Raw genomic sequence first — 11,588 nt, forward strand, 5'->3', positions numbered from 1 at the left:
TAGTGTTGAGTAACCTTGCCATTTTCCCTTTTTTTTTTTTTTAGCCCAGTGAAGACTCACAGACCATTGAGGGCTGGAAAAAGTAGGTGTCAGATCTCATTGTTGATAGTATGTATATTCTGAATGGGAATAGGTATAGAAGCAGAGAGAAAGCATAAGCAAGTTCGAGGCATTTATTGTTTTTGTGCCTCAGTTTCATTTGTATAGTGAGAATAATATTGGGACTCACCTCATCAGGGTATTATGAGGTTTAAATAACTTTGCTGTTGTTCAGTTGCTAAGTCATGTCCAACTCTTTGTGACCCCACAGACTGTAGCCTGCCAAGCTCCTCTGTCCATGGGATTTCCCAGGCAAGAATACTGGAGTGGGTTGCCATTTCCTTCTCCACAGGATCTTCCTGACCCAGGGATCGAACCTGTGTCTTCTGCATTGCAGGCTGTCTCCTGCATTACTGGTGGATTCTTTACTGCTGAGCCACCAGGGAAGCCCTATTTTTACTATCATTTGAATATAATCATTGTATGAAAATCATAAATTATATCATGTCATTCCCTTGCTAACACCCTCAAAGATTCCCATCATAATTTACATAATATTTAAATCATATATAATGGTCTATAAGGCTCCAGGTGATCTTGTTCCTGCCTACATCTCTATCTTGGTCATCTTGTACCACTCTCCTTCTTCTTGGTCACCAAATTCAAGCCATTCTAGACATATTTTCATTTCTTAAAATCATCAAACTCTTTTTTTATCTCAGGACCTCTGCACTTGCTCTACATGTTTATAATCAGAAAAACAAAAAAACCTGAGAAACTAAAATCCAGAATCCATAAATAAAAGTTTGTGAATCTCAACTATATAATAATATTAAGCAAACTCCAGGAGATGGTGATGGATAGGGAAGCCTGGTGTGCTTCAGTCTGTGGGGTCACAAAGAATCAGACACGACTTAGCGAATTAACAACAAACATCAGATGGTGAAAAAATGAAATAAATACAATAGTTAAATGATGAATGGGAAAATAAACATATACTTGAACATGACAGCAAAAGGACTAATATCTTAGCAGTTAGGAGTCCAAAGTCTAGATTCCAACTGCTGGGTTTGAATCCCAGGTCCACCATTTACTAGCTATGTGACCTTGGGTTTCACTTAATCTATCTATGCCTCAGTTGCCTCAACTGTAAAATGGGGATTATAACAACACCTACTACTTAGTATTGTAGAGAGGGTTAAGCAATTTAATAGACTGACTCTTGGTATACTCAAGCACCATGTAAATTTTACTTATTATCAGGGTTACTAAGAAGCCAAGTAAACTAGGAAAAGGATGTAAACAGCAGTTCACAAAAACGTAATATGAAATAATCAACAAACATGAAAATATGGTTGACTGGTGGCTCAGATGGTTAAGAATCTGCCTGCAATGCAGGAGACCCATGTTTGATCCCTGGGTTGGGAAGATCCCCTGGAGGAGGAAATGGCAACTCCAGTATTCTTGCCTGGAGAATCCAATGGACAGAGGAGCCTGGCGGGCTACAGTCCATGGGGTCACAAAGAGTCGGACATGACTGAGTGACTGACACATATGGTTGACTTCACTCATGATGAAAAGCATTAATTTATTTCACATATATTTACATATGTATTAAATGCCAAAGAGGCACTGGGCATAGAATGGTGAACATCTTACTCTCATGGAATTTACACTGTAGTGTGTGTGTGTGTGTGTGTGTGTGTGTGTGTGTGTGTAGTATTTAATACATCATGTAGTAATAGTGTTTTAAATTAAAAAAACCAATGATGTAATTAGCCTCCAACTAATAAAAATAAATGGAAAAAAAAACTAAAAAAAAAACTAAAAAAAATAAATAAAAAAAGCAGGAATGGGGTGTCATTTTATAAAAAGGTCAAAGACTCTGAGATAAGGTGATAGTTAAGCAGTGATCTGAAAAAGTGAGGGAAAAAGTCATGAGGATTTCCAGGGGAACAGCTTTCCAAGAAGAGGGAACAATAAGGGCTTGGAAGCAGGAGCCAGCTTAGCTTATTCAAGGAACAGCAGTAAATCTAGTTTGTTCGAGGCAAAGCTGAGTTGATAGAAAGCTAGGTCTAAGAGACAGAGGCCAGATTCTACAGGACTTTAAAGGCCAGGATAAGGACTTGGGACTTTGCTAGGAGTGAAATGAAAAGCCTGCTATCACTTGGGAATTGTATTCAGCTATGCATAACAGGGATCCAAATAATAAAGGCTTAAATAGGATGATGCTTTGAGTATTATATTGATTCTAGGACACATCATTATTTTATGTACCAAGAAAGAGGAAAAAAATGCTGGCAAACATAATCCAGAAGCTGTCATTCAAAGATTTCAGAGATATTGAAGCATAAAGAGAGATGTAACTTTCAGGGTTGGTAGCATAATATGCTATTTTTTTCTCATGTAAGATTAGGTCCTGAGGTAATCAGTTTTTGATTGCAAGATGGCTACTCAGCTATAGCCATTAAATCCTCATTTCAGAGAGGAAGGAGAAATGAAGAAGGAGGAAATGCCTTTTATTCCTCCATATTAAGTTCGTAAAAATTTCCTCCAAAAAATTTACTGACATTTTTATTGGCATTGCATTGGTTGTGTACATCAACTTAGCACTGTCTGATGTCTAGCATAGAATGCTAAGTTGTTGATCCATATGTATATTACAGCCTCATTTATTTTTCATAAAATGGATGACTGTATGGAACACGCTTGTATTGGTATAGAAAATTTCTCAAAGGATACATTAGAAACTGTTAACAAGTGGTTGTTTAGTGAAGTCACTCAGTCGTGTCCAACTCTTTGCGACCCCGTGGACTGTAGCCTACCAGGCTCCTCCGTCCATGGGATTCTCCAGGCAAGAGTACTGGAGTGGGTTGCCATTTCCTTCTCCAGGGGATCTTCCCGACCCAGGGATCGAACCTGGGTCTCCCACATTGCAGGCAGACGCTTTAACCTCTGAGCTACCAGGATAAGCCCAAGTGGTTGTTTGAGGGGAATAAAACTGGGTTTGATTGGCAGGGGAGGGGCTTTAACTTTTCATGTTATGCCTTCTTTCATCTTTTTATAGCTACAAATATTGTATATATTGCTTTTATAATAATAAATATCAACAAGTAACCTTAAAAGTGGAGTGTGCATTACCCTGGGGGTATAGGAAGACTTTCCAAGGGGGTAAATAAACACTTAGAGTTTGAAGGGGATCAATTTCTACATCCTCAAATTTCATTTTCATGTTTCCTAAAATTGATCTGCTAGAGAATACACTAGTAGTGAAAAAATTAAGCCGGTTCTTTTTCCATATCCCTTTTCACAAATAGTTCTCTTTGCACTTTACAAAAGAAAAACATATCTTTGATCCATCCCAAATCTTACCTGGGTGCACTGCCCCACAGTGTAAAATCCTCAGGGTACCAGAGAGACAGTTCCAAACACTGCTGCCAATGGTGAAGAAACAAACTGGTATAACAAATGTATATAATGTTACAAATCCTGTTTCAACTCAGCTGGCTTCCAGTAAAATTGAAGGCAAACCCAATTGAGCTGTCAGCTGACAAATCATGAGAAATAATTTTGAAGATAAATCATTGTGTAATTTTCCCCCATATGTCTTCAAAGGAATTCAAATACTTGAGTGACATTTCTAAAACAAAATGTCCATTCCTATTTACTTATTTATATAAACAAGGTTTCTATGTGTGGTTTAACCAAAAACAAAAAGTTGGAAGAGAACTGATGCTGAATCCTGCTTCATTCTAAAATAAGCAATATTTATCTATTAATACACTCACCACCTTTTATAAACAAGACTTACATCACTAGTAAATTTTTGTTTTTTTGTTTAATAATTACACATCAAAATTTGTAATATGTTTATAATTTTTTGATCCATTGTATTCCAATACTAATTGTCATGATAACACAAGCAAGACTAAATTGTGAACAACATTTACAGCTTTAGGATCACAGGAACTTTTAAAAAGCATTTAAATAGCAAAATATACACATTTTTACTACAGAGAAATCTGGTAGGATAATCAATAAAATCATTTCAAGTTTAAAAAATATGTATTATTGGGATAAAATTCTGTTAGAATAAGAGGGAATTGAGAACTCAGGGAGAAAAGGGAAAATATACACCTCCCAAACTGTCAAAGAAGAGCTCATTTATGAATTTTTAAAACTGATGACGGTGGCTCTCAAATCACTAACGGATTTAGGTTTCACTGCTTTCATATAAAACCGTGATGTTTTGTTTGTGAATGTTAATATTTGTCAGAAATTACATTATTTGCAGCTTGACATTTTGGATGCAAAATTTGAGATGTCAACCTAAATATGTGTGAAGGAGCACAATGTTAAAGATATTTTTAGAGAGCATTGTTATAAACCAATAGTTTTATATAAACATACAAAATAAATATCAGAGGGAGCATCATATACTCATTTGCCACCTTGTGGCCAGAGTTGTATTCAACTCCAGACAAGGTGCTGTAATGAGGAAGGGGTCTCTCCTTAGGTCAGCCCCTTCAGCTATGCTTCCATCAGGTCTTTGTGAGGCTGAGATGGTAGCATTCGCCTGGGACTGAATCCAGACTCAAACAAGCAAGAAGTATCAAAAGGATTATGCTGACACCTGCCCCTCTCCATGTGATTCAGAGCAAAAGCAACATGCAATCAGGAAAGGAATGTAAGAAGTGCAACAAAGTTCTGACTTTTCCCATGAGGACTGCTTTAAAAAAATCAAATGAACTATTTCTGATATTCTTTTCTTGATTCTTCTGTTTTGGGTGTCTTTTCTCTACTGGTGACCTAGACACTTCCTCAGTCTGCCTTTTGGGGAACCCACTCCTGTTTCTGGCCCCTGGGGCAAGTTTGTTTGGTTCGGTGCTGGTTTCACAGCTCCTAGTGCAACACCTGGTCTGGGTTGGCGTTGAATAGACATTTGCTGAGTGAGTGGATGGCAGAGTGCACAACCCCCACCCCGCACTCACCACCTCCCCTCCACCGCCCTGGCCTCCACTTCTTCCTTAACGTGCTGGACATGTGGGCTTCTGCAGGAAGATGATCAGTAAAGCTGTCAGGTTGCCATGGTTAGTCATCAGTGGGAGATAGCCTTGGGTACACTGAGATTTTTAGGTCACTTTGGTGTCTGTTACCCTGTGGAGGTGGGATGAGAGTATTTCTTGTGCCTCCCCACCCCCACCCTTATAGGAGCAGGATTCCTTCAGTGGGTGCTCTAGTTGTAGTTCCTCTTGTTGCGGGCCAAAAAGGGCAGGCATTTATTGGAAGGATACTTGGATGCTTCAAGGGATGGGAACAAGAGTTGGTTTAGGAAGGGGAGACACCAGGGCAGTTCTGGGGACCTCAGGTGTATGGGAACCAGCATTCTATCCTCTTTAAAGAAGTGAAAGTCACTGGGTGGTGTCCGACTCTTTGTGACCCCATGGACTATACAGTTCATGGAATTCTCCAAGCCAGAATACTGGAGTGGGTAGCTTTCCCTTCTCCAGGGGATCTTCCCAACCTAGGGATCGAACCCAGGTCTCCCACATTGCAGGTGGATTCTTTACCAGCTAAGCCACAAGGGAAGTCCTTTATCCTTCTTAAGGGCTTGTGATTCCTGACAACCAACCCCTGCTGCTGACCCTGGGAGGCCTAGGCACTAACCCCTACCTGGAGGAGGGGGCCAGGTGGAGGGTGATATCCACACTAATCAGGGAGAACTCGGCCACAATGTAATAGGGCAGCATAGCCCTACAGGCCGGGTATTATGTACTGGGCCAAGGGCTGCCATCACTGGGGCTCAAGCACCAGACTCTTCCTGGAACACACTGCTCCTCGTGAGCCTCATCCTGACACCTGCCCTGGGCTGCACTCCCCGGGACCAGCACCTACAGCTGCTTCCCAACTTCCCCAAGTTGCCCAAGACCCAAGCCACTTGCTCTGGGCTCAGTCTTTGTGAGCCCCTAGGTGCTGCTCCCCATGGCTCCCAGCTCAGCACAGTGGGGTCCCAAAGATGCATGGCCACCCCTCCCCCTGACTGGCGGCTCCGCAGATGGAAGCTGGTTTTCTGCCACTCCCACCTGCTGCCTGGGCCGGGTCTCTGCTGGGCTTGAGGGTCTTAGTTCAGGCCCCTCTCTCAGCTGCCAGCAGTAGGCCAGGCCTTATTGTGCCTTGGCCATCCCACCCCCCCCCCCGGGGCGGCTGGCTCAGCGTCTCCTGGGCCAAAAGGCTGGCTGCCAAAACCTCAGCCCACCCGTGGCCTTGGGAGCCCGAAGGAAAGGTGCAGAGGAGGCAAGGAGCAGGCACGGACAGCACAGAGCACCGATAAGATGAGCATGGGATGTGCCTCTTGGGGCCCAACGGCCTTGCGAACTCTGCCCCTCCGTATCCAGGGTCCAGGCCTGCCCCAGAATAGAGCTTCGTTCTTATGGGGCAGGGCAGAACCTGGGGTGGGCGGGGAGCCTCAGACAGGGATGGGAACCTGCTCAGCCTCAGAGATGCTGGCTGATCACCGCTTCTGCCAGCGCTCCTCCCGACCCGGCCTCTGGGGGGATGTTTCCCTGCCCCAGGGACGTTTCTGGACTAGGATACCCCTCTATCCCAGGCCCCGCAGTGCTGGGGGAGGCTGCATGGACGAAGGGAAGGACGGAGAGAGGGGAGGAGACGATGAAAGGGGTCAGAGCAGCGATTGGAGCCGAGAACTGGAAGCGCCTTAAAGAGACTGCGCGGTCCCCGCCCCCCTTCCCGCCAGCCTCAATGAATTAGAGCTGTGTTTCTCAAACTTGCCTGCTCATAAGAATCTGCTCGGGCCCTAGTTAAAGATACAGGTTCCGGAGCATGTTCCTTCGGGATTCTGATTCAGTGGGGCTGCGGGTGGAGCCGAGGAATCTGTAATTTTAACACGCTCCCCACGTGATTCTCGTGAACAAGCAAGTTTGGGAAATATTGAATTAAAGGAAACCGGACCTGGCTGCAGAGCGGCCTCCGCTAGGGGGCTACGGCAGGAGGATTCCCGGGGGCGTCGCCTGCTTCCGCCGCCGCCTCCTTCAGTGAAAGTCCCTTTTGGGTCCAGCTGCCACAGCCACCGTGCTCCCTCAGGCCGGACGGGGGACACCCCTGGTCTGCGTGGCCCCCGCGCCGCCACGCCCAGTGGCCGCCCCAGCCCTGCGATTAGGGGGAGGAGCCGCTGCCAGTGGAGGCGGAGGAGCAGAGGAGGCGGAGACGGCAGAGACGGCGGAGAAGGCGGAGAGGAAGGTGGAGGCGGAGGCGAAGGTGGAGGGGAAGGTAGAGGCGGCGGGGAAGGTGGAGGCGGCTGGGAAGGTGGACGCCACCGGGAAGGTGGAGACTGTGGAGGGTCCGGGACGCCGGGTAGAGCTCAAGCTGGAGCCCGAACCTGAACCCGAGCCGGCACGGGAGGCGGAGCAGGAGCCGAAGGGGGAGCCGAAGCCGGAGCCTGAGGATGAGAACCCGGCGCGGAGTGGCGGTGGCGGCGGCAGAGACGAGGTTCCTCTCCCCACCCTTCCCTCTGACCCCCCGCGGCCCCCTGATCCTTCCCCGCGGCGCAGCCGTGCCCCCCGCCGCCGACCCCGGCCGCGGCCGCAGACCCGGCTCCGTACCCCGCCGCAGCCTAGGCCACGGCCCCCGCCCCGGCCCCGGCCCCGGCGCGGCCCTGGGGGCGGGTGCCTGGATGTGGATTTCGCGGTGGGTCCACCAGGCTGTTCCCACGTGAACAGCTTTAAGGTGGGAGAGAACTGGAGGCAGGAACTGCGGGTGATCTACCAGTGCTTCGTGTGGTGTGGAACCCCAGAGACCAGGAAAAGCAAGGCAAAGTCGTGTATCTGCCATGTGTGTGGCACCCATTTGAACAGACTCCACTCTTGCCTTTCCTGTGTCTTCTTTGGCTGCTTCACAGAGAAGCACATTCATGAGCACGCCGAGACAAAACAACACAACTTAGCAGTAGACCTTTATTACGGAGGTATATACTGCTTTATGTGTAAGGACTATGTATATGACAAAGACATTGAGCAAATTGCCAAAGAAGAGCAAGGGGAAGCTTTGAAATTACAAGCCTCCACCTCGACCGAGGTTTCTCACCAGCAGTATTCAATGCCAGGCCTCGGTGAGAAGTATCCAACCTGGGAGACAACCAAACCTGAGTTAGAACTGCTGGGCCACAACCCTAGGAGAAGAAGAATCGCCTCCAGCTTTACCATCGGTTTAAGAGGACTGATCAATCTTGGCAACACGTGCTTTATGAACTGCATCGTCCAGGCCCTTACCCACACTCCGATCCTGAGAGATTTTTTCCTCTCTGACAGGCACAGATGTGAAATGCCGAGTCCGGAGTTGTGTCTGGTCTGTGAGATGTCTTCGCTTTTTCGAGAGTTGTATTCTGGAAACCCATCTCCTCATGTTCCCTATAAGTTGCTGCACCTGGTATGGATACACGCACGGCATTTAGCAGGGTACAGGCAACAGGATGCGCATGAGTTTCTCATCGCAGCGTTAGATGTCCTGCACAGGCACTGCAAAGGTGATGATGCTGGGAAGGCGGCCAGCAATCCCAACCACTGTAACTGCATCATTGACCAAATTTTCACAGGTGGCCTGCAATCTGATGTCACCTGTCAAGCCTGTCATGGTGTCTCCACCACAATAGACCCATGCTGGGACATCAGTTTGGACTTGCCCGGCTCTTGTACCTCCTTCTGGCCCATGAGCCCAGGGAGGGAGAGCAGTGTTAACGGGGAAAGCCACATACCAGGAATCACTACTCTCACGGACTGCCTGCGAAGGTTTACGAGGCCAGAGCACTTAGGAAGCAGTGCCAAAATCAAGTGTGGTAGTTGCCAAAGCTACCAGGAATCTACCAAACAGCTCACAATGAATAAATTACCTGTCGTTGCCTGTTTTCATTTCAAACGGTTTGAACACTCAGCCAAACAGAGGCGCAAGATCACTACATACATATCCTTTCCTCTGGAGCTGGATATGACACCGTTCATGGCCTCGAGTAAAGAGAGCAGGATGAATGGACAGTTGCAGCTGCCAACCAATAGTGGAAACGATGAGAATAAGTATTCCTTGTTTGCTGTGGTTAATCACCAAGGAACCTTGGAGAGTGGCCACTACACCAGCTTCATCCGGCACCACAAGGACCAGTGGTTCAAGTGTGATGATGCTGTCATCACCAAGGCCAGTATTAAGGATGTGCTGGACAGTGAAGGGTATTTACTGTTCTATCACAAACAGGTCCTGGAACATGAATCAGAAAAAGTGAAAGAAGTGAGTACACAAGCCTACTGAAGTGACACACAGACCTACCTACCTGGAGTGGAAGATGACAGTGCCCATACTACAACTGGCATCAAGATTTAAAGGACCTACTTGCATGGCCCACGGGCCTGATAGAGTAAGAATTGAACAGTTTCCAGTGTCTAAAAGGTCCTGATTGTAAGAGGAATAGAAGGGGTGGGAGAAGAGGCTCTAGTCTAAGCAGTCACTTAAAGGAAGATTAAATGGCAGGATGCTCTGGGCGGGGCAGGCAGGAGTAGGGAAATCAGACACTGGTCCATATCCTATATTCCTCCAAAAGATTGTGTGGGAAAGTGTGGGGTGGGAGGGGGGTGGTGTGGGGGGGATGTGTGCCCTTGTAACTGTAAAACATCTTTCTCCATGGGTGTTTCAGCTTCAACTGACCAATCACATAACAGTTATATGTTTGGGGGAGAAAAAAGAAAAGCTTATACAAATGTAGCCCATTACATATATGGGTAGGAAAGTGGAAAAGCGGAGGAAGCAGGGATATTTCATTGACAAACACCTTTGCCAGTTTCTTTGTATTCGTGATTTTTTTGTGCTATTAAATGCAGTATTAAACAAAGAAAAGCCCATGTGGGCCTGTGAAACAAGAAAAGGGGGTTTTTGTATAAGGGGAGCAATTGCTCCAAAGGTAGAGAAGACAAGAAACACTGTAAAATAAACCAACACAGACAGGCCTCAGCTAAGAGTTTAGTGTGTGAGTGTTTAAAAAAAAAAGCTGTATGATATACTTGAGCAAATCAATGAACCTCTTTGCGATTGTTTTCTCATCTGTACAATGCAGATAATTCCTACCTTAACGGGTTATTGTTAAAGATTAAGTGATATAAAATGTGTCAAAGTATTAATTAAAAAGGCTTGGGACTTTGTACGGGCTCAGTGAACATTTGTTGCATCTGAAACTTCTTTGGTCCAGGACCAGAATGCGTTAGAGGTGAGGGTCAGCCCTACCTGAGACCCACGGACAAAAATGACACACACTGTGTCAGATGCAGTCACACACACACACTTATAACTTCCTCCCCAGTACTGTTTTTTTTTTTTTTTTGAGCCCCCAAGGCAGTGGATTCCACTATTGTCCCTTGGGTACAGGGCATTACAGTCAGTGCCACATTCAGGACTGGGGGGAGAATCACAGGTGTCCCCCCTCAAAGTCATTATTCTGTCCAGTTGGAAGACTCATGTTGTTATCATGACTCAGCACCCCAGGGATGGGACTCGGGGCCAGTAGGCTGCTCGGCTTCCACGTGAGGGTGTTGGTGGTCTTTGCCCTCCACAAGTGTTATGGACATGGCTGCATCCACCTGCTGGCATAGATCATGAAAAAACTTCCAAAGCTCACTGGTCTACCAGCCCAGGGATAGTGGGGGAGTGGCATGTTGGCCCCCTCCCTGATTCTCACAGAGGGCTAAGCCCAAACAGATGGGATGTGCCCAGGACGGGTTAAGCCCTGGTGGTGGTTCCTTCTTTTATCCTCTTCATCAGATACAAAAGGACATATTACTTAGAAAATATGAGGGGGAGGGGAACTAAACATTTCAGACCCGTGGGACTTGCATCCACTGGCTCTGGTAAAAGGCTGGGCTCCTCCCACAGCCCCCCAAGTCTACTTCATGGTCAGTTCATTTGGTAGTATATGTTTATTTGTGTGGTTGTGGCTGCATCCCCAACTAGCTCACAGGCATTTTTAGGACAGGGATTGTCTCTCCTCCTGTACCCTGGGCTGCATTCTCAGTCCCTAGAGCAGCCCCTAGGACATAGTATTTGAAACATTTTCTGGATGGATGAATGAACTCAAACACCTTCCTTTATAACCAAATTTTCCTCACTCCCCACTCCCAGGGCTCATTATCCTCAGGAGAAAATGTAAAAAGTCTTACTTTTGGTATCTTGTAGGCTGGGGGAGAGCAAGAGGCAAGTGGCCTCGGATGCCACTTGGCACCTTCATGCAGGTATCTGACTTCCCTTTGGGATGTGTGGGAGCCCTGCCTGGGCAGACAGCCACGTCCTCCTTCCTCATCCCTCCCACAGGAAGAGTTCAGTCAGGCATGTCCACCAGATCCTGACTGCTTGCACAGACACTTTGACATTTGTAAAACACTTTTATTTGGAAGTGATTTCTATTTTACAGGAAACTTAAACAGTTTAAAGAACATCCATATACCCTTTACCAGATTTACCTATTGCTAACATTTTACCCCCTTTGCATCTATGCACTCGTG

The 11,588-nt window shown here is 46.4% G+C and overlaps 1 protein-coding gene across 1 annotated transcript; it reads left to right on the forward strand.

Moving 5' to 3' along the window:
• Positions 1-7,780: 7,780 nt before the first annotated feature.
• Positions 7,781-10,235, forward strand: USP27X (ubiquitin specific peptidase 27 X-linked). The gene has a single exon (XM_020897506.2). The coding sequence runs from the start codon at positions 8,035-8,037 to the stop codon at positions 9,349-9,351; it is 1,317 nt and encodes a 438-aa protein (XP_020753165.1). The 5' UTR covers positions 7,781-8,034; the 3' UTR covers positions 9,352-10,235.
• Positions 10,236-11,588: the final 1,353 nt, after the last annotated feature.

This window comes from Odocoileus virginianus, unplaced genomic scaffold (assembly GCF_023699985.2).
Source record: "Odocoileus virginianus isolate 20LAN1187 ecotype Illinois unplaced genomic scaffold, Ovbor_1.2 Unplaced_Contig_22, whole genome shotgun sequence".
NCBI lineage: Eukaryota > Metazoa > Chordata > Mammalia > Artiodactyla > Cervidae > Odocoileus > Odocoileus virginianus.